General features: G+C 40.5%; 2 protein-coding genes across 2 annotated transcripts; both read left to right on the forward strand.

Moving 5' to 3' along the window:
* The first annotated feature begins 4,728 nt into the window (after nucleotides 1-4,728).
* LOC147579319 (taste receptor type 2 member 7-like) lies at nucleotides 4,729-9,198 on the forward strand. The gene is given in 4 exon segments (XM_086715125.1): nucleotides 4,729-4,758; nucleotides 4,761-4,889; nucleotides 5,025-5,767; nucleotides 8,689-9,198. Coding segments are annotated over 3 exon segments (510 nt in total). The 3' UTR covers nucleotides 5,376-5,767; nucleotides 8,689-9,198.
* A 7,883-nt stretch (nucleotides 9,199-17,081) lies between these two features.
* Nucleotides 17,082-18,357, forward strand: LOC112867867 (taste receptor type 2 member 19-like). Its single transcript, XM_086711842.1, is given in 2 exon segments — nucleotides 17,082-18,058; nucleotides 18,288-18,357. Coding segments are annotated over 2 exon segments (1,047 nt in total).
* Nucleotides 18,358-23,942: the final 5,585 nt, after the last annotated feature.

Raw genomic sequence — 23,942 nt, forward strand, 5'->3', positions numbered from 1 at the left:
AGAATAAAAAGTGCAGACTATAAAACTTCAGGTAGGTGTGACTAAAATTCTTCCTAAATTGCCTCAATATCCATTAAACCCTGAGGCCATATAAAGCCTCACAGCAATGATAAAAGGCCTAATTGCCTGGGGGAGGGGGGGCTGCTAATCATTCCCTACACCAGCCCCTGTAACTTGCCAATCTTGCCAGTCCAAAAACCTAATGGACGGGGATGGTGATTTGTCCAGGACTTGACAGCTATTGACAAGGTAGTTATTCCCAGTTTCCTAGCTATTCAACCCCCCCATGGCCTTCTGTTACAAGTTCCACCAGACTCAAATGGTTCTCTATTGTAGATCTTGGTTCAGCTTTTTATCAGCATCCCTGGAGACCCCAACAGCCAATATCTGTTTGCCTTTACTTGGAACAATCAAGATACCTGGACCATCATGCCTCAGGGGTTCACAGAGTCCCCTTATTTCTCCCAAGGACCTCACCAGGATTTAAATACCCTCCAGTATTCTGGAAAATCAACCCTTTTACAATATGTGGACAATCTCTTGCTGTGCTCAATTACCAAAGAGCCATCCTTAAAAGATGCCATTTATTTGCTATAACAGTTAGGTGAAAAGGGACATAAGGCATCTAAAGAAAGTTTTTCTCTAGATACTGTTCTTTACCTATGTCATAATGTAAGTGCTGTAGAAATTCAGCTGTCTCCAAGAAGGATTAAGATAGTGAAAGAATTTCCTCGGCCCTCCTTCATGTAAGGGATAGCTTCATGGATTTTAGGCCTGGCTGGCTATTGCATTCTGTAGATTCCTCATTGGTTTCTACTGGCTCCCCCACCCTATGAACTTACCGAAATTTCAGTCGCTGAGCCCTTTCCTTGGGAAGAAAAATATGAACAGGCTTTTATGAGGCTAAAACAACCCTGCGGTTACCGCCTACCTTAGGGCTACTTATAGCCTTCCATTTTTATTTATACATGAAAGGATAATCAAGCTTTGGGAATGCTCATGCAAAACCATGGCGATATACATGCCTCTTGTATGGCTGTTGCCTGTTATGTCCTTATCACCCTCAATCAACGAGCAAGGCTGAGAGAACGAATGGGGTCCTCAAACATAAAATCTCCTGTGGCCTAAGGTGTTGCCTCCGGTCTCACTGATTGTTCACAGTGCCCCCTTCGGAAGACAAACTCACTCCGCCAGAGATCATCATGGGTATACATCCTTTTGTTGATCTCTTATTATCTGCTTGGATAACCAGCTACTGTAAGTCTTTAATGTCTTATGCTGAAGCCTATCATCAATAAATAGGTTAAAGAAGCCTTCCCAGATTCCAATTCAGAGGATCCTGGTGGTCACAGACTGGAACCTGGGGAGGAGGTGCTCTGGAAATGTCAACGGAGAAAAACGGTCCTCAGACCTCACTGGAATGAACCTTACCAAGTGCTCCTGACCAAAAACACTGCTGCCCAGTTAAAAGGTATTGGATTCACGTCTCACAGCGGAACAAGGCTCCACCCGACATCTGGTCCAGGGAAACGTTGGAGCCCTCTGAAACAAATTGGCGCAGAAGAGAAATAGTTAATATCAAGGTGGACTATTTCCACCCAGGACACCAGATCAAGACTTCATAGTTTCACTAAACATGAACTCTTTTCTTATGCTTTTTCTTGCCTTCACTGTGGCATTGGCTTGGAAAGATAACGCCCTCATTCATATCTCCCAGGCTTTCTCTCACTAAGGGCGGGGGGTGGGGGGTGGGGGGTGGGGGTGGGGGTAATCTTTCAGATTGCTGGAGTTGTCATCAAAGATTTCAATCTGCCCATGATGCTAGAGACTTCTTGGTCCTCCCTGTGAATATTTTTTCTTCTTTTCCTGGTGTCACTGCAAACTACAATCAACCCCCTCCCCCAAAGTCTCTGAGTTCAACTTTTACAGCCAGAACAGCCTGTGCCTTGTCTTTACGTTTCTTCAATTATAACTGTATGTACCCAATTAGATGCAGCTGCTTATGTGAATCTCGGTACCTGTGCACCCCCACATTCCCAGGATTATCTAAATCACATCTGCCTCCCCCCTCCCCCACTCTCTGAGACCTTCACCAACAGCACCCATCTTTGCAGGATATTTAGAGCAACTCATTCTTTTAGGCTAGGAGATTTTCTTGCTGTATGTGCTGAAAACTGAATAGCCCTTGGCTTGAATGAATAAATGCAACAATCCCCGTGAGTGAATTCCTGAACAGCACCACCCTAATGGGAATGGTTTGCACTCCAGCAGGGTTTGGTTTTTTTCTGTGGTGGTTATCTTTCTTCTTGGGCCCGTGAATGCCTGGGTAGCTGGTACACAGCTGGGCAATGCCTCTTAGGTTATCTCATGGCACCCCTAACTTTTCACAAGGAAACTAAGACATCTCATTGGTTGACTCCCCTGAATTTACTCTGTCAAGTTGAAAAAGAGGACACAGCTGGAAGCATTCATGACTCAAGACTTGCTCCTTTTAGTAGGGCCATGCTTCCATGGTTAGGGGTAAGGGTAAATGAACATATGATCAGAAACCTCTCCCTGACTCTCGAAGACACGGCAGATTCCTTTGCTAAAGATAGTAGCGGCCCAACAAAAATCCTTCAACTCTCAGGACAAAGTTGTTCCTGATAACAGGATAGCCCTGGACTATCTTTTAGCTGAGCAAGGAGGCATCTGTGTGCATCTGGATTAACACTTTTGGGAAAGGTGAAACTCAGGTACTCAAGATCACCGAGCAAGGTGCTTGGCTTAAAAGGTTGACTCCTTGGGGCACCTGGGTGGCTCAGTCGGCTAAGTGTTTGACTTCGGCTCAGGTCATGATGCCACAGTTCTGAGTTTGAGCCCCATGTCAGGCTCTGTGCTGACGGCTCAGAGCCTGGAGCCTGCTTTCGATTCTGTGTCTCCCTCTCTCTCTGACCCTCCCTCACTCATGCTCTCAAAAAATAAATAAATGTTAAGAAAAAAAAGTTTGACTCCTTCCACAGAGTCATTCCTTAACTTTTTTGATCTGTAACCAGTTTAGGTCTTGGAGACCATGGCTTTGAAGTACACTTCCAGCACTGGGACTTGCCCTGCTTTTAGTAAACATAATAATCTACCCGCCGTGTTGTGTTCCCTCAGAAGTTTTAAATGTATGTTACCAGCCATTAACCACCAAGCAAATGATCTCCCTAAAACTGGAACATCTAAGGAATGAGGAAAATAACCAGCTCAAAGAATGTGAATCAGAAACCGTGACCCATGAATAACACAGAAGCTGAGTAAAAACCATCATGACCTACAGGTACCACACAAAGAAGCAACAAAAAGCGTCAATTGCAGGGCAGTAGCCGAGAGTGGAGCCAATGCCTTACAATTTGATCCTATCTCTCAGTTAAATGCAGAGTCTGCTCAAAAGGGGGGAACTGTTAAAAAGAAAACCAGATGGTGGTGTCACTTAAAATGGTGTCACTTGGACCGAGTGCTCAAATTCGGCTTAATACCCAACCTGATTGCAGTTTCAACCTCCCCCAGAAATGGAGTCTTAACCGGTCATTCAGTAGTTTTTCCATCAGCACCAGTGGGTCTGCCTCCTGGGTCCACTCCATCCCTCAAAGAAAGATGAGATAATCTGCATGAGAAGACACCTTGCTTTCCCCCCCAAGAAAGCAGCCTCCTCTAGAACAATCCTTTTCTTCTGCTAATAACTTTCTTGCCCCCACCCTCCCCTTCTATAAAAACCTTCCATTTTGTACAACTCCTTGGAGCCCCCTCTACTTGCTAGATGGAATGCTGTCCCATTCACGAATTGTTTAATAAAGCCAGTTAAATCTCCAAACTTACTAGGTTGAAAGTTGTTGTTGTTGTTGTTTTCCCCACAGGTATGACTTAATTCCAAATATACAGATACTATCCATCCCTTCTGAAGACAAAATAGTGCACTGGGTCCTTCAGGTCACAGAAGTAATCAACACAAAACTTTCCAGCTTCAAATTACTCTAAAACTTGGAGGTCCATTTCCCACCGCTTTCTGCTCTTGTCAGCCCTTGAAAACTCTACCTTTGAGCACACTAACCCAAATTGTGTGGAAAAAAATACTGAAAATGTTAATAATAGGGCCATATTATATATCCGATACTAGGAAAAGAAAGCGGGAGGAAAACTATGTGGCCTTTGGTCTTACGCAAAGAATATAATAGAAGTTATCAGGAATTATAACTAGGCGAACCAGAGGGTGGGAAGGTAGAGTGGGAAAGAACCACAAAATTTAATGGCTGTGGTTTCTATCCTCTTCACAGATACTTACATGTGAATAATGCAATCATAGTCCTTCTCCAAAAAAAACGAGGCATCAGCAATCATTCTAAACGATTACTCTGCACCTCTGTATATTTGCTCTTAAACTGTCGGCAAGGAAATCTTAAACTAAAACATTTTAAATGAACCGAAATGGTAAATGGCTTTCCCAGTGTTTGCTGAGAACCAGTATGATAATAGAAGCTGGTGTCTACTGAAATGGAATGGAAGCCACAATAAAAACAAACAAACAAACAAACAAAAAGCACAACCAAAGCTATTCAGTCGTTTTCAATTCATCAGTTCATCAGCAGTGGTATTTGGTATGGTCATTTTTCACTCAGAAGAAATGTCAAGCACACAGGACAACACCTGTTTTGGTTGTCTTAACTGGAATTTATAACAGGTATTTGTAGAACCGGACTGATTGGAATAATGAACTGCATCAACTGAGTAAGAAAGAGGAAAATCAACTTCACTTCATTGGTTTTCTCCTCATCAGCTTGTCCATAACCAGAATACGTTTCTTGATCATGATACTGATCGATTCACGTCCACTGGTGCTCTCTGCAGATCCACACAGCAATGGTCAAATTAAAAAAAAAAAAAAAAAAAAAAATTATGGGGCGCCTGGGTGGCTCAGTTGGTTGAGAGTCCAGCTTCGGCTCAGGTCATGATCTCGCAGTTCGTGAGTTCAAGCCCCGCGTCGGGCTCAGAGCCTGGAGCCTGCTTCGGATTCTGTCTCCTTCTCTCTCTCTACCCCTCCCCACTTGTGCTCTATCTCTCTGTCTCTCAAAAAAAAAAATGTAAAAAAAATTTTTTTTTTAATTATTATTCTGTTTTGCCTGAGGATCGACCACTTAAGTGTCTGCTTTGACACCTGCCTCAGCATCTTCTATTTCCTGAAGGTAGCTACTTTTTTCCATCCTCTTTTTCTCTGGTTGAAGTGGAAAACCAATAGGGTGATCGTTATTATTTTTCTGGGGTCTTTGTTCTTTTTTTCTTTTTTAGTTCCCAGTGATAGACCATATACTTCCTATTGTTTTAAAATGAGAATCAAGCAAGACATCATGGAAGATTAATATGAATGAAACACAAACCATTATTTTCTTAGTGCCCATCAATGTTCAGATTACCATCCCCTTACCTATTCCCACAGCATCTTTTTTTTCTGTTACTTTTTTCTCTTTGGAGACATAGCAAGTTTAATATCAATAGAGCTTAATATCAAAGGGTACCAGGATCCTAACGCTGAAGCTTGTGTAAAAGCCATGACACTGGTGACTTCTTTCTTCTTTCTCTTTTGGACTTCTATCGTGCTGATTCTTACCCAGGTTTCTGTTGCCAAACTACTTCTGGGTGGACTGGGGAGATTCCAGGCCCAGAGGCCTCCGCCGCACCCGTCCTAAAGATGCCAGTGAAGGCTCTTGGTTTCATCACGAGAAAGAATTCAAGGACAGACACAACACAGTGGGTGAGTGGTACCAGCAGCAAAGTTTACTAAAGCAAAAAATACACTTCCGAGATGTGAGAGTGGGAGAGAGAGAGAGAGTGAGAGAGCAAGCGAGCTGTGCATTGTGAGCTTCTATCTTTTCTTGACAGTTGTTAATAAGGGGGTGGAATATACATTATTTGAGCTGGGGATTTCTTGGCAACTGGGTTTCAGCACCATTTATTTCTTCCTGACTTGGTGAAGGGTTTCCAGCCTACTTTGTCAGCCCTCTTGGGCCTGTCTGGTTTGATCCAGCTTCTTGTGGCTTTGCTTTGAGATGTTGCCAGGACAGGCCTCTGACTCTCCTGATAGCTGGCCATGACTTCTCTTTGCTGGCTTCCGGACATCCTGTTAAAAACTAACTAACCGCCTCCAACAAAACCCTGAAATCAGATTCGTGTCCCGCGTGCAGTAAGCCAATCTCTGAGTCACTGGGTTTGAAGCAGAGAAAGTTTTGTTATTGAAAAGGCAGCTCAAGGAGAAGGCAGGGGAGCACTCCCAAATTTGCCCTGCCTTTGTTGAGCCTCGGGACAATTTTTATGGGGCTAACAGGGTATGTGGGAGTTAGGGCAGGAACTGGATGGGCCTTGGAACTTCTCAAGGGGAGACTCAAAACTTTTGGGATTTCAAGTTGCTTTGGACATCAGGGCTCCATCCGGGGTTTCTGGTGCGTTACAGGTTGGTCTTGTGTCTGCAAAACAGACATTATAAGGTAGCCTCCCTCCCTGGTTCCTGCAGCAAGTACTGGGGAGGAAAAGGAATGAAAAACAAGGTTAATAATTCCTGCAAGGCTGTGGAGGAATGTGCCTGTGCAGCGCATGAGGTTACAAGGGAGGAAACGCCTACTTGAAGGTTTACATGAATAAAGCATGTGTTTGAGTTCATTTTTCCCATCATCTGAAAGCAGAACATTCCTCTGAAACTTTCTGGAAGCTGAAATGGCATGAAGCAAAGAAGCAATTGCCATTGACTTACATAGAAAAAATTTTGAGCATTCCCGACCCCCCCCCAAATAACCTGTCTTGGGCCTTTCTGATACCTCAGGACACATCTTGCTAAGGGATGCACAAAGTAAATCGAAGTAAAGCACAGGTGCTCACAGACACAGTTCAAGGCTCTGGCGGCTTGAGGCTGAGATGCCCAGGGCGGTTCCCAGGCAAGGCGCTGGGTGGGACCCCTCCCACGGCTGGGGTGAGCGCTGAATGCTATTCTTGCCTTTTACCTCTTTTCCTAAAAGCAAAAAATCCTCTTCGGAGTTCTTTCAGCTCACAAAAACAGGTAACCAATGTAGGTCTTCTGGAAAAGTCAAGCGGCATAACGAGAACTTTCAAAAAGCAGGGATACTGGTAATAGTGTACAGCCATGTATTGTCGCCTAGCAAGCTGATAGTGACATCTGGTAAAGTAGGCCATTCATTTATGGTGTTAGGATTTGGGGGCAGCTGAAGTGCTCTCTAACAGGAAGGAAAACTTAAACTCCGGAATAAATGACACTCTTCAAAGGGAAAACATGGGAAAATAAAGATGTTAAGAATGTTTGGGGAGTTTATAAAATCTATTCCTGTGTCCTCCCCTTGGACTTTCTTGTACTCTAAATATAGCCCTAGGTGGGGCACCTGGGTGGCTCAGTCGGTTAAGCGTCCCACTTCGGCTCCGGTCATGATCTCGAGGTCTGTGGGTTCGAGCCCCGCGTCAGGCTCTGTGCTGACAGCTCGGAGCCTGGAGCCTGTTTCAGATTCTGTGTCTCCCTCTTCCTGTGACCCTCCCCTGTTCATGCTCTCTCTCTCTCTGTCTCAAAAATAAATAAATGTTAAAAAAAAATTAAAAAAAATAAATATAGCCCTAGAATCAAATTTTTCCTGTATGTCTAGAAATAAATAGATGCATATTTATAATTATATGATTTACAACGTGTTTATAGTTTCACAATTTTATAATAAAATCAGATGCTTTTTTTAATGTGCTGAATGACACCTGAAGATGTAGACAAACTGAATCGTTCTTCAAAAATTGTCCATCAGCTCTCCTTTCTCCTTACTGTTATTTACGGAAAACTTTGCTCTTCAGTGAAGAAAACTTAAAAAGTAGGGTAATCCTAGGAAGAAAAAACTGAGGACCAAAAAGCACAATTTCCCAGCTGCAAGATTTTTTTTGTTTGGTGTTAGAATTCTCCAGTGTCCCTCCCTCCCTCTCTTCTTTCTTTCCTTCCGCGGGAGGACTTCCAGGATCTGAAAGTTACAATGTGTAGGTTGTGTCCTTATGCTGTGTTCTGTGTTTATTTCTCAAGTTTCCCCCTGCATAGAGTTAATGAGGTATTTCTGTTAATTTCCCCTTTTGTGGTTGTATGGAAACATTCTCTCTTTGATCCAGAGAATCATAAAAGGGGAATATGGTAACATCGGTAAGTATAGTATAACACGTAGTATAGTATAACCTTGGTATAGTAACAATGGTGCAGTAACATTACTGAGAAAAATAAGAATGAGAGATGTGACAAAGATTCAAATCAAGGCTACTCTGCAGGCCATTCTACCAGAAAACACTGTAAAGGTAGTATTTAGAGGCATTTTCTTCCATAAATTTAACCCATCTTCCAAGAAAATGTTTTGTAACTTTTTATGTCTGGTTAATTACCTTGGGCTTACGGCAAAACAAAAATAGCCTATTATACATACTTGGTCAGTGAAGCTTCTGATGCCTATTATACATTGCCAATACACACATCCTTCTTGCATGCAATATTGAATATTTTTCTAGCATACATCTTGACCTAGCATCATGATCAGAAAAGTCAGATTCTTTAACCAAACTAAACCAAATTATAACTGACATCTGTGGTGTTTTTTTTTTAATTTTAATTTTAATTTTAATTAATTAATTAAAATTTTTTGTTTGTTTGTTTAGGTCTTCGTGTGGCAAATGAGAGTTGAATTTTTTCCCTGAGTCATGAACCGGCAGCATTAAAAGAAATAGTGTCTTTATTCTCCGTTGGTAGTAATGATTATGATTATGATGGTAGGAGCTGGCAACATTTTTGAGCTTATTATGTCTAAGGCATTTATTTGAGGATAAGCTTTATACGAATGAATTCTCAAAACAACCCCCCCCCCCCCCCACAGCAAAGTGAATAGGGAAACATTAGGCAGAGAGAGATAAGATAAGGGACCTTATCTCTGCAAGTGGGAGGCTGAAGAAACAGCAGGGTTTGGGCCAAAAAAAAAAAAAAAAAAAAGGAAAAACATATTCCAGACCCGCCTGGGCAAGGTCCCATGAGTGGAGTCCCACAAACTTTCCGATAAGGTCCCAATAAGAAGTCAGGGACAGAAATCCTCAGCGGCTACCCAGTCGGGACCCCTCTCACTCTTGCGAGCTTTATACTTTCCCTCAATAAACTCTATTGCTTTGCTCACTCTCTGTTGTTGTCTGTGAGATTCATTCTTCGGCTCTGTGAGACGAGGACCAGTGTCTCGCCCACCCTCCTATAACAAACGTAGTTATTATTTGTCTCTGCTTGATAGAAAATTTCGAGGCAGACCAAGTTAAAATAGCTGCCAGGCTAGCATGGTTTTACCTGCAAAGACAATACAGCTAAACGAATGACACAAAACAAAATGAAAAGCAACGTATCTTTATAAGAGATAACACAAATGAGAATTCAAAACAAAACAAACAGAAAACCATAGCCAAAATGAGAATTTTTTTGAATGCAGGTATACATATTTTAATTTATTTTTAAGAATATATTTACACCTTTGGGGCGCCTGGGTGGTTCAGTCGGTTGAGTACGACTCTTGATTTTGACGCAGGTCATGATGTCGCGATTTGTGAGATCGAACCCCGCGTCAGGCTCCGCATTGGCAGCATGGAGCCTCCTCGGGATTCTCTCCCTCCCTCTCTTTCTGCTCTTCCTCCACTCATGCCCTCTCTCTCCTGAAATAAATACATAAACATTACAAAAAAGTATATATTTACACTTTTAAAACAGGACGTGTACATATATGACGAGCCGGCATGGTTGACACAGATCACATCCACACTGGTGAGCTTTTGGGAATCATTTAAGGTGCCAAGAGTGGTACTATGAAGACAGACAGGGTAAGACTAAATCACCGTTGCTCTGGGGAGAGCGGCAATGAGAGACACAGTAGGTAAGGAAGGAGCCTCGCTGTGGATGCTACAGCAGGAACAACTTCCCAGTGTTGCCATGTGCGAAGTTTCGAATCTCCGTGACTGAAATGGCCCAACCCATCCAAACAGACGCCCAACTGGGCTGGCGATTGCAGGTGGTAGATGAACTCACGCATAGTGTGCACAGGGATAGAGAGGAGTAGACTCAAAGAAAAAGTCTTGAAGAGATCAAAGTTCAGACAAGCGTATGTGTTTATTCACACATGCTCCCACAAAGGGCATTGTTTAACCATGACCAAATGGCCTAAACATGGCTGTAAACACAGTATTATAGCTGGAGCTCTTATTTGAGGAAACAAAACAACTCTATTTTATTTATTTTTATTTACTAAAATTTTTTTTAATGTTTATTTTTGAGAGAGAGAGAGAGACAGACAGACAGAGCAGGAGCAGAGGAGGGGCACTACCTTGTAGGCTAGATTCTGTATGGTCCTTGTTTCTTTGCCTACTAGCTTCTATTTGATAAAGCCTTGGCCATAATCTCCCATATAATTTCAAGGAAGCCTAGGAAAGTAAATCCCTCAATTATTTTTTGTTGTTATTGTTGTCCTCTCAAATGAGTGTGGTAGACAGTCTTGAATGGCTTCCAGTGATTCAGCTGTCTGGTGTTTGTGCCCTTGTAAAAATCTGTAAACTTGAGTATGGGCTAGACTTAGTAACTCCCTTTTAATGAACAAAATACAGCAAATATGAAGGGCATAATATTGTCATACCTGTATTAGGTACTTGTTAAGGGCTGAATTGTGTCCCCCCAAAATCCACATGTACTTCAGAACATGACTGTGTTTGAAGATAGGGCTTTGATAAAGATAATTAGGTTAAAATGATTTCATTAGAGTGGGCCCTAATCTGATATGCCCTTTAGCTCTCCTGAGAGACTCCCCCTTGTAGAACACCCTAAGCACAAACATGCTAGTAAGAAAATTCTAGAAAATGCCTAATTGGCACATCAACAAGCCATTGCAGGGGCTTTCATAATCTCAAGGGAGGCTGGGAAAGTATTTCAATGCAGTACTCTGAAATTAGAGATAGATCTAAGAAGGCATTGTTCCAGGAATAAGATTCAGTTTTGGGTGACTAAAGAGAATGACACCTGTTCGATGTAGTCGGCTTCCTCAGCTTTCCAACATTCATTGTTTACCCCCCACATCCCACACTGAAAACTGACAAAAAAAAATCCCTGCTCCCATCTAACAAAAGAAACTATTTCTCACTATATTGGGTGTCTGTTTTTCATTACAGATCACCTGAGAGTTAGCAGCTTAAAACAGCAATAATCACGATCATCTCTTGGTTACCAAGAGTCAGGAATTCAGGAGTGACTCAGCCGCACGGTTCTGGCTCTGAGTCTCTTACGAGGTTGCAAACAGTGCCTGGAGTCATCGTGATGGCCTGATGCAGGTGCAGGCACCAGGAAGACGCAGACAGCTGAGGACGTGAAATGCTCGGGCATCTCAAATCTTCTTCTCTTTTGTTTTGTTTTGTTTCCCCCACAAGGAATCTCCAACATCGTGTCTCAAGACTTCAAAGGCTGATGTCCAGGATGACTGGTTTTTTAAGCCTTATCTGGGAAGTTAAGCAGTGTCAGTTCTGTGACAAGCTCTTCACTGAAACAAATCGCCAAGGCCCGCATTTCATGGTAGGGGAATTACACTCCACCTGTTTATGTAAGCTGTGTCAAAGAATTTGGTTATATTTCCAATCATCAAACTTGTAGATCCCCACATGTGCTCATTTTCTTATTTCATCCTGATCCAAATCGAATCCCTGATCTCTGGACAATGCCAATTCTTCCATTATTTCCATCACGATTCTTCTCTGTAATTTATAAAACATTGGCAAAACTGTAAAACTAAATGATCACTAGTCTATCTTTACATGAAGTAATGGGAACAAAAGAGGAAAACCTGAAAACTGGTAAAAATGTGTACACGGCGATGTTTCACTTAGAGTAATGGCCAAATAGCTCTGATAGAGCAACACTTCTGCAGATATTTTCTAGATACTGGATCAAATATAAATTTGTTAAATGAATATATAGGGATATTTATGTTTAAGAATATTTATGTATAAGAATATGTGTACTACATATATAACAACTATGTTGGGTGACCACATTTTAGCATTCCATCTCACCTAGAAACAATCCAAAGATTTTCAGTTATCACCCTATTTAATATTAGTCTTAAATTTAACTAAGAATTTTATGGGCGCCTGGGTGGCTCAGTCAGTTAAGCATCCGACTTCGGCTCGGGTCATGATCTCATGGTTCGTGGGTTCGAGCCCCGTGTTGGGTTTTGTGCTGACAGCTCAGAGCCTGGGGCCTGCTTCAGAGTCTGTGTCTCCCTCTCTCTCTGCCCCTCCTCCCCCGCTCATGCTCTGTCTCTGTCTCTCAAAAATAAATAAATGTAAAAAAAAAAATTAAAAAAAATTTAACTAAGAATTTTAGAAGATTTTCAAGCTGATATACTATAGAAAACAATTACCGTTGATACACAAAACATTTCATAATTTCTACTCAATTTATTTGAACATGTCCTTTTACTTTTTTGTGTGTATTTTAACATGTGGACATAATCTTAGCTTATGTTGTCAGTAAACCAGTATAAGAATTATAGGAATTTAGAATGACAATCCCAAATCTCTATAAAAAGTAAAACATACCCCACACTGGCAAAGTGAGGTGAAAACATATGCCTGTCTTCAAGTTAAAAGTATTGAGTCAGTCTGATCTGATGAAACAATCATTTGGATTATATAAACCTGGTTTCCTGTAGAAAAATGCTCCTGGGGGAACCTGGGCGGTTCAGTGGGTTAAGCAACTGACTCCTGATCTTGGCTCAGGTCATGATCTCACAGTTTGTGGGGTTGAGCCCCGTGAAGAGGTCAGCACTGACAGCACAGAGCCTGCTTGGGGTTCTCTCGCCCCCTCTTTCTGCCCCTCCCCCCTCTTGGATGTGCATGTGTGCTGTTTCTCTCAAAATAAATAAATAAATGTAAAATAAAATGCTCCTGAATTAGTTTTTGTTGAATAAATAAACATAAAAAAAATTAAAAAAAAACCATAAGTGTTACTTAAGCTCTGGAAAGTACTCAGAACCGTACTCCTTTTGTAAGAGCATTTATCCAGAGGTAGGCAAAAATTTCATACTCATAACAACAGGACCCAGGATAGAATAAATATAGAACACAAAAATTCACCGGTGCAGATCTAAAATTCACTAATACAGACATTCGCCTTTCCAGAAGAAGAGAGAGAGATTCTTGCACAAATAGATGGATAAACAAAAAACTAGCAAACCAAATTGTGGAGCATTTCTCACCTGAAAGAAGAGAGATCTCTATCAAATAGACCAAAACACTAAATTCCGAGTCACTGTCAACTGTATTCATTTGTTATTGCTGTGCAACAGATGACCAGCAATTTAGTGGCTTCAACCAAAAAAACCCCACATGTCTCATGTCACAGGTTTTTGGAGCAAGGCTTAGCTGTGTTCTTGGCTTCAGGATCTCACCAGCTTGAAATCATTTTGATGGTATTGCAACCTCATCTACGGGCTTGACCGGAGGAGAATCCACTTCCAAGTGCACTCAGGGTATTGGCAGAGTTCATTGCCTTGTGGCCCTTTCCATAGGCACTTTGTCACGTGGCTGCTTACGTCTTTAAAGCCAGCAAGAGTCTCTCACTCAGGGGAGGTCCAGCCACTCTTTTAAAGCTTTACCTGATAACATCAAGCCCATGATGGATCATCTCCCTTTTAATTAACTCAAAATCATTTGCTTTGGGAGCTTAAGTATCTGCAACACCTCTTCATGCTTGCCTTATTCTGCAAGCTAGAAGTCACAGCTCCTGCCCATTCTTAAGGGGAGAGAATTATACAGGGTGTGAACCTCGTGGGGAGCAAAAGTTTTCAATTTTGATGCAATTCAATTTATTAGTTTATTAATTTTATGAATTATGCTTTTGGTGTTGGGTCTAAGAAGTCTGCCTAATTCAAGTTTACCAACCTTTTATATTTTTTTTTCTAATATTTATAGTGGTTCCCCTTACATTCAGCTTCTACGATCAATTTTGAGTTAATTTTGTTATGATACGAAGATCAGGGCCCAAACGTATCTCTATCAATGTGGGCCTCTAATTGTCCAACTTCATTTGTTGAAAACTAAAGAAAGATAATTTCTCCCATTGATTGCAAATTAATGTAACAGCCCCGCAGCCAGTCTTAAGGGTTAACTTGCTCCATGTTAACACCCTTCTTACTTACTGACTTAAGGCCCTTGATCTGTAAAAGGACTCATTTACTTTTTTTGAGATTTGCAGACCACTGGCCTTGAGGAGTGAAGGGCCCGAACTTTCCCAGGCCACAGCAGCCAGCAAGTCTGTTTAAAGCTGCCTCAGCTTTCTGACTAGCTTAGCAAGGTTTTAGCAAAATGCTTTTCTTTGTTTAGATCACGCTGATGATTTTACTGACCTCCCTTTGTGTATCTGTAGACCTTGCCCTCCTTTGAGGAAAGAACAGAGTACTCCTGCACGTCAACAAACAGGAACCGGACCCCCTTGCACAACCCCTGAGCACTGAGATAACATTTGGAGTGGGCATCATCAAGTCTGCACGTAATCAAGAAATGTTGCAGGCCACTGCACTCCTTTTGCTGGTTAACTACCCTAAACCTGTTAAAACCCCCCCTGGGTCAGGCAGGAAACCTCCGAGTTGGTTTTTGGACAAGAGTCTGCCTTCTCCCCAGGTTGCCGGCCTTCTGACTAAAGCCCATGTTCCTTTCTCATCAAAAACTCTCCTCCTGAGTGATGGCCTTCCAAGCGACTGGCAGCCGAACTTGGGTTTGGTAACACACTGACCAGGAATGTCAATATTAGTCCGGACTCTCAGTTGTGTTTCATTAATATATATGTCTATCTGCATGTGAATATTACACTATCTTGATTAATACATGCTAGTAGCAAGCTTCGATACCAGGAATTGAAATCCTCCAGATTTGTTCTTTTTAAAAAAACTCCTTTTGGCTAAAGGACGCCTGGGTGGTTCAGTCAGTTAAGCATCCGACTTTGGCTCAGGTCATAAACTCGTGATTCATAAATTCGAGCCCTGCATCGGGCTCTATGCTGACAGCTCAGAGCCTGGAGTCTGTTTCAGATTCTGTGTCTCCCTCTCTCTCTGTCCCTCCCCTGCTCATACTCTGTCTCTCTCTCTCAAAAATAAATAAAACATTAAAAAAAATCCTTTCAGCTATTCTGGGCACTTTGCATTTCCATATACATTTTAGACATAGTCTTTCACTTTCTGGGAATAGAGCCTGCTAGGATTTGATAGGGATTTCACTGAATATATAGATCATCTCTTCACCTGAAAAGACTCTGCATCCCAGATCTCAGTTTGGGTGGTCTTCTCTTCTCGCACAGATTTGGGATGAATTTAAAATGTAATTTTGGCAATTTATTCTCCTTATCCTGCTTGTTAGAGGAGGGCATCTTGCCTTTTCCAATCGGCTACATTCTACTCCTAAATGGAAGTTATCACAGGTTAGCTTTAAAGTGTCAAATAACACGGGATCAGAGGACTAAGTAACAACCTTCCCTGCCCTTTCTGTACCAGACAGGCAGGATCGCAGGTAGTAGATAAACTCTTCACAAAGACTGCAGGGAGAGGGTATCATTATTGTCCACATCTTACTGGTGATCATATGGAGGGGAGGAAGAGAGTGGTTTTAAAGCAGTGTCCAAGATCAGAGATACATGAAGCAGGCAATCTGGGTTTCTCATCCTGGCAGTCCAGCTCAAGATCTTCTGCTAAAAACAATTACTACTATTGGGGCACCTGGGTGGCTCAGTCGGTTAAGTGTCTGACTTCAGTTCAGGTCATGATCTGGTGGTCCGTGGGTTTGAGCCCCACGTCGGGCTCTGTGCTGAGAGCTCAGAGGCTGGAGCCTGCTTCCAATTCTGTGTCTCCCTCTCTCTGTCCCTCCCTCGCTCACACTTTGTGTCTGTCTCTCTCTCTCTAAAATAAATAAACATTAAAAAAAAATTAAAAACAATTACTACAAAAACTGAAACTGAATGAAGTCCAGGGTAGAGGTTGATTTTAACATCTGTTAATCTTAAAAAAGGAGTTACGACAAATGAAACAAAATAAAAATGACTATTCATATATGAAAAAAATCTGGAATTGGCAATGGAAAACATGCGTTCTTTCGAAATGCCCAAAACTATTTACAAAACCTTTGAATGTTTTAACTAAATATTAATACCTATTAAATAGACTCAAAAGAGAGACTTTCTCAAAGTCCTAAGCATGAAAGATATATTTGATAGCTATTAATAAGGGGTTGAAAAAGCCTACAGGGGGGATTTGAACCAGGATCATCTCTGGACACTGACTTTACATTTTGGAAATTATAGAACAGTAATTCCGTCCATGAGATGCATATGTATTTGTGTGTGTGTGTGTCTGTGTGTGTGTGTGTGTGTGTTTATGAGCTTCTAAATAAATAAAGTTATATATAAGTATTAATTATCAGCAACCAGCTTTTGGAGAGAATTGTCTGTCTTTTCTGGATGCTTTTGATAGGAAAAGCTTGAATTCTTCCTATGTACATCTGGCATTAAAAAAGTAATAATAAGTCCATAGCACTGTAGACCGTAGCTATGACCCAGCTCCGTGAAATAGCTTGTGGACATTCACTGTTTGTTCTACATACTGGAGTTTTAAATTTTACTATCTAACAACTACAGTTGGTGAACACAAATTATGGAAAAGTTAAACAAGGAAAAAGTTGCAAATACTATGTCCTTATTTGCATGTTAACAAATGTGAACCCAGCTTTCACCTCAACACCAGTTATGAAATAATCCAACCGTGGCAAGGACACACAGTGTATGAGTGGGAGTCACTTTAGCCATTTGGGAATAACAAGGGTTTTCATCAGGACAGCACTGAGCTCATCTATTGGCCTACCCTGGGGCTTTCCTGCTTGACATTGGTCACAAAATTTAAAAGAAATGAGAACTTTACTGCACACTTAGGGATCAGGTGCACAACCAGCGACATCAGACATTAGACTTAGACATTTTTTGTTTGTTTTCCTTTCTAGACATGGTAACCGCGCTACTGAGCATTTTTTCCATCGTGGTAATAATAGAATTTCTCCTAGGAAATTTTGCCAATGGCTTCATAGCACTGGTGAACTTCATTGACTGGACCAAGAGACAAAAGATCTCCTCAGTTGATCACATTCTCGCTGCTCTGGCTGTCTCCAGAATTGGTTTGCTCTGGGTAATGATAATAAATTGGTATGCAACTTTGTTCAGTCCAGATTTCAAGAGCTTAGAAGTAAGAATTATTTTTCAAATTGTCTGGACAGTAAGCAATCATTTTAGCATCTGGCTGGCTACTAGCCTCAGCATATTTTATTTGTTCAAAATAGCCAACTTCTCCAGCCTTATTTTCCTTCGCCTCAAGTGGAGAGTTAAAAGCATAGTTCTTGTGATTCTGTTGGGGTCCTTGTTCTTTTTGGTTTGTCATGTTGTGGTGGTGAGCATACATGAGAAAGTGCAGACTGAGGTATATGAAGGAAACGGCACTAGGAAGACCAAATTGAGGGACATTTTACAGCTTTCAAATATGACTATATTCACACTAGCAAACTTCATACCCTTTGGTATGTCCCTGACGTCTTTTGTGCTGTTGATCTTTTCCCTCTGGAAACATCTCAAGAGGATGCAGCTCTGTGATAAGGGATCCCAAGATCCCAGCACCAAGGTCCACATAAGAGCCATGCAGACGGTGGTCTCCTTTCTCTTGTTCTTTGCCGGTTACTTCTTTACTCTGACGATCACAATTTGGAGTTCTAATTGGCTGCAGAACGAGTTCGGCTTCCTCCTTTGCCAGGTTATTGGAATCCTATATCCTTCAATCCGCTTGTTGATGCTGATTCGGGGAAACAAGAAGCTAAGACAGGCCTTTCTGTCATTTCTGTGGCAGCTGAAGTGCTGACTGAAAGAAACAAAGAGGAGCATCGTGTGTCTTCTAGGAGAAAACCAGTTGATGGAGTCCATAACATTTTATACTTCTTACCTCTTTTGGGGCGCCTGGGTGGCTCAGCCGGTTAGGCATCTGACTTTGGCTCCGGTCATGATCTTGCGGTTCATAGGTTTGAGCCCTGCATCGGGCTCTGTGCTGATGTCTCAGAGCCTGGACCTTGCTTCGGATTCTGTGTCTCCCTCTTTCTGACCCTCCCTTGCTCATGCTCTGTCTCTATCTCTCTCAAAATAAATAAACATTAAGAAAAAGTATACTTCTTACCTCTTTTTCTAATGAGTATATCATGGAGTAATTTCCAAAGGTTTACCTTAGAAAGCCTTTTATTTAAGCATATCACAAAAGTATATGCAGATGTGTTTGTGAAAAATATAAGAAAAATGATATGATTATCATTTCATTAGCTGATTTTTTCAGGTAAGGAATCTAATTATACGAAATATTGTAAGAAATTCCTCAGGATTATGAAGCAATGTGTATTTCATATACATATTCTATGTTATTATTTTCTGGTTTAAGAGTTTATAATATATATTTATGCATTTTTAAGAATGACAACTTAATCTCAGGAAATAATTGCTCTTTTCCATTGTAATTAGATCCATGCATATGTACCACGGTGTGTTTAGATTCTATTGTTTGGATCTTCGGTCTTTTGGATGGTAATGATATTGGATTGTAAATCACAGATTGAGGATGAGTGTTTGGGGTAGGTATTATTCCATCATAAATATGTCATGGTTAATAGAGAGCCATCAGAGCTTTATTAGAAAAAGATGCACACAATAAAATTCAAGAGTGACACTTATATTTAGAATAAATTTCACATATGTGTATAAGAAACAAAGCTAAAGAATATTAGATTAATAAAAGTAGGTAACATCTTAGAGAAAAAATCAAGTTCTGCAGTAGGGATGAGAAAGAAAAAAATGATCGTGACTTGCTTTCAATGCTTCTATGTTCCCATATACCACTAGGAAAGTCATTTCTTACGGTTTGTGAATTAAGAAGACCTTTTTGGAAGTTGAGGTCTGATCTCAAATTGTTCAGTTTTCGTCTTTGAATCTCTGAACTGCCAATTATTTTTTCCATCTTGCCACCTAAAAGTTTCTCTTAAACTTCAAATAACAAGACTCAGCTGTTCCTTGTCTTAAAAATATGTTCATTGTAAGAATAGTAAAAAAAATAATAGGGGGGCACCTGGGTGGCTCAGTTAGTTAAGCATCTGACTCTCGGTTTCGGTTCAGGTCATGATCTCATCGTTTCATTATTCGAGCCCTGCATCAGGCCCTGTGCTGACAGTGTGGAGCCTGCTTGGGATTCTGACTCTCCCTTTCTCTCTGCCCCTCCCCTGCTCTCTCTCTCTTTCTCAAAACTAAATAAATGTTTAAAAATTATGATACATAATTATCCTTCTGTATATACTAAAATAGTATTTATTATATGTGTGTAATAAATATCAGGAATATCTTCAATATTTGTTTTATTAGAATCTTGTGGAAATTGATGAAATAATGTGTGGAGATATTATTAATAACATTCTGTTATAAGAAAGAAATGTGTAACCTTGTTCAGGAGGTCTGTAATAATTCTTATGAAATTTTAACATTATCAAAACTCCAATAAATTACTTCTATATCTGATTTATTCATTTGTTTTTAATAATCTGTCTTCCCCAGTAAAATATGAACAATGTAATGTGTAGATCATGTCTGTGATGTTTCCTGCTGACTCCTCAGGATATAAAGCTGGCCCATAGAATAGTTGCTCCAAATGATATGCGAATGACCAAAGAAATGGGTGAATAAAGCTATACTATGGCTGGAAAACCAATGAAAACAAAATCCACCACAAAAATCTGCAGGATGCATGGATTTCTTGGTTCTGTTTCTTCACTATTCAGATCGTCTAAATGAAACTGCACACTTTCAGTTCCAATTTCTGTATTAGACTGGGAAGACAAAATGCTGCCACAAATAGGCTCCAAACATAAAAGTGACTCATACATAATGCAGATTTAAATTGCTCTTTTCACAGTACAGATGTGTTTGAGGAGCTCTCTCTATACAGTTATCCAGGGAATCAGACTGATCAAAAGGATTCCATCTTTAACATGTGGTTGGGATCGCCTTGGAGTCATCCCCATTCCTGACGGCCAGGATGAAAGAGGTGTATGGAGAACTGTTCACGGAGAGATTTTGTTGGGACGGGCCTGTAAACGATGCACTCCTATGTAAATGAAAATTTTCACTCCTACGACATTGTTCAGTTTTCGGTCACATTGCCGTAACCGTCTATAAGGGAGGCTGGGAAATATAGCCTCTCTATAGCCCAGAAGGCAGGTGAAATGGAATTTAAGACATGTGGCAGGGCACTTAGTACCATTTCAACCGAAATAGCCAATAAGTTGTCGTAAAACAAACAGGTTCCTCCTTTAGAAGCATGGTGTAGCTTGCTTATGTCGCTTGGATAATTTATACATGCTCTTAGATCAGTCTCGAATATCCGTTCTTTTTTTCTATTTCTTCATACACCCTAAAGAGTTCAAATTCAGCGAAATGTTTCTATCCTCATAACACCATTAAGTGATCATGCACTGTAGCATTTGCAGCTTCCTCGTGTATATTCCCAGTGCACGTTGCTTGTAACTTCCGATTTAGCTCTTACAATATTATGCACTAATTACTTATAGTTATTGCTCTAGAACTTGGGTGTGCTCTTTGAACTATAAATAATTTTATTAAATTATTCCTCTAAATGATATTGAATCAGCAAACATACTTGATTGGTAGAAGGATCTTATTCAATGAGTGATGAATAATGACTGAGTTATATAAAATTTTTTCTAGCAATTTCTATTCAAAATCTAAAATATTTGCATTCAGATGAATGGCTCAGGGAAGATGAAAGTAGAAATTAGTGGCAAATAATCTCTCTTCTATTTGCAACCTGACTTCATACCTTGCATGTAGTCATTAACACAAATGGGCATTTTCAGCCAGTACCAACGAAAAGTGGACATTGATTAGCATTTACTCTGGGAATTAGATAGTAGCTGACTATAAATAATAAGAGGGTTATTTAGGAAGCTTTGTATCTCTTCCTAGAACTGTTTGGTTTAGCACCGGGATATGGTATCAATAGAGTGAACTATTCCTTTGCGAAGATCTCTGAAACTATATCACATAGCAGAATTTTGGCTGTCCTTTCTGGAATAATAATGAAAATAGCCATAAATGGATGGCAACCTGCAACTGTCTAGAAGCTGACAGTGAGCCACCACATCAGAAATATTTTCACGGAAATGTCAGTTGGAATCAGATCTCCTTTCTGATAGGGGCAGCAGAAGTCCTCTCAGGAATGCAGGGAGATGGGTTCATTGGATGGGCAAACGGCACTGAGTGGGTCACAAATGGGAAAGTCTTACCAGCTGATTTCATCCTTTCTAGCTTGGCTATCCTTACCAGCTACCAGAATCACTCAACAGTGGGTCACTGTTTGATTCATTTATGAGGGGGCTGTCTCCACATCCATATGTCACTGGTAAACTAGCTAAAGTGATTACTATTCTTTGGGCACTGATCACTTAGCTACCTGGTTTGCCACCTGCCTAAGCATTTCCTGCTTCCTTAAGGTAGCCAAGTTCGTCCCACTTCTTTTTCACCTGGCTGAAGTGGAGAGAGAACGGAATGGGTCTCGTGCTTTTCCTGGAGCCTTTGTTCTTGTAGTCTGGTAACCTCTTAATGCAGGATGAGTCGTGGTGAGTTGTGGTGGGTTGTGGATGAATACCCTTAAAGTACATGAACTTGGCATTAAGACATAAGGAAAACTTTCTGTCTTAAATGGCGTCTGCTTCCTAACTTGACCTAAGTTATCCCTTTCTCCTGTCCCTGACCCCCTTGCTCCTTTTATTTCCGTTCTTGGTGAGACACCGAGAATATTTGCAGCTCAACCTGATGGGCTTGAGGGACTCCAGCAGAGGTCTGTCAAAGGGGCATGAAAATGGTGACAATCTTCTTCCTCCTCTTCATCATTTACTTATTCCCACTCGAACAGCAAGTTGGATCTTTCTCAAGGTGCATAGATATCAATCAGGCCAAGACGTTTGTCGTGGTGATTTCAACTATCTTTCCCTCAGGCCGCTCATTCTGATTCAGGGAAACAGTAAGCTGAGACAGATACCTGAGACTACTGTGGCTTCTTAAATTCTCTCTGAGAAAACGAATACATTTAGCTTTATTTATTTATTTATTTTTTTACATTTTTTTTTCAACGTTTTTATTTATTTTTGGGACAGAGAGAGACAGAGCATGAACGGGGGAGGGGCAGAGACAGAGGGAGACACAGAATCGGAAACAGGCTCCAGGCTCCGAGCCATCAGCCCAGAGCCTGACGCGGGGCTTGAACTCACGGACCGCGAGATCGTGACCTGGCTGAAGCCGGACGCCTAACCGACTGCGCCACCCAGGCGCCCCTACATTTAGCTTTATAGATAAGATTGAAGGCAGTTTCTGTATTCTAAGAGAAAATACCTTCACAGAAAGACCTAGTAGGTTCATTCTGAATTTCAACATTTCTTTGATCAGGTCCCTTCAGATGTGAAAAAGCACTGAAGTTTCCCTTACACCATGCTCTTACCTAATCCTATTTTCTCAAAGTGATCTGATAGAATGTTTGATTAAAGGAAATATCTCTGCACAGTAACACGTGCTGGTAACAAAAGATGCTTTGAGACACAAGGGAGAAATGTTATAAAACTATATAATGGAATGTTAACAAATGTATATCATAGGCAATGCAATATGAAGGGATATACGTAATCGCAGTCATAGGAAGGGAAAAGAATAACAAAATTTTTTGAACTTCAGATAAATTAAAAATTAGAATGGAAAAAGGATTATAAAATATAAAATGTTAATGTAAGCGTAATTATAGTTTATATAAATATAAAGGTATAAACATTAGTCTGATGTCACTAATTTTGGAAAGGGTCTGAAGCAATGGGATATTTCACACAGTATTCATAAGATTATAAACTGGAAACAACCACTTTGTGCGGTAGGGAGGAATTACATAATCAAAGTGAAGATGCATTTCCTAAGACATATTAATCACACTTCGATTCAAAGCCCCATAATCTTTGGTACTTGTGCACCAGGGTATATATATATATATGCAAAAATATGCATATTACTATTTTTCTTAATAGCTGAAATTGAGAGGTCATACAAATGCCCATTATGACAAAATGGGTAAATAAATTATGGCATACTGATACAAGAGGATACTCTACAACAGGGAAAATGAACAAATTGGATCTATGATGTTTTTAGCTGTTTTTTAGAGCAAAAAAAGACAGTCCTGAAAAGGTAAATTTGTAAAGCATAATACATATTCAGTGTAGTGTTTGGCTATGTTTGTATGTATGTAGTGCTACTTTGACTGCTGTAATAAAAGAACCTAGATTTAATCACAGTAGCATGCAAACAAGCAGGTGGTAGAATTTTGCTTGCTAATGATGCTATTAAAATATGAAGGAAAGATTGTATGTTGTATTATTATATAGAGGCTATATACGTGTCCATAGGAAAGTACCATGTTTGTTTTTCCATAATTTTTTCATAGGGCATTTTTCCATAATTTTTAGAAAGAAGTAAAGGAAAAACTAGCAAGCAAATCACCATAAATATGTTTAGTTTTTAGTTATTCTTGATTAAGTAGTAGGTAAAATGTTTTTTCAAACAAGTCTCGATTCTGAGAACGATACAAGAAGTATCATAAGACCATGGAGAATAAGACCATGGGAGACTATCCCATCACACTGAACTCTGTCACTTGGAAAACTGGATGAAGAAGGACCTATCAGAGTTCTCCCATTTAGCCACCACCACCACCATCGTTATATATCTCATTTAA

Source organism: Puma concolor, chromosome B4 (assembly GCF_028749965.1).
Source record: "Puma concolor isolate L17-30 chromosome B4, mPumCon1.1.hap2, whole genome shotgun sequence".
NCBI classification, from domain to species: Eukaryota; Metazoa; Chordata; class Mammalia; order Carnivora; family Felidae; genus Puma; species Puma concolor.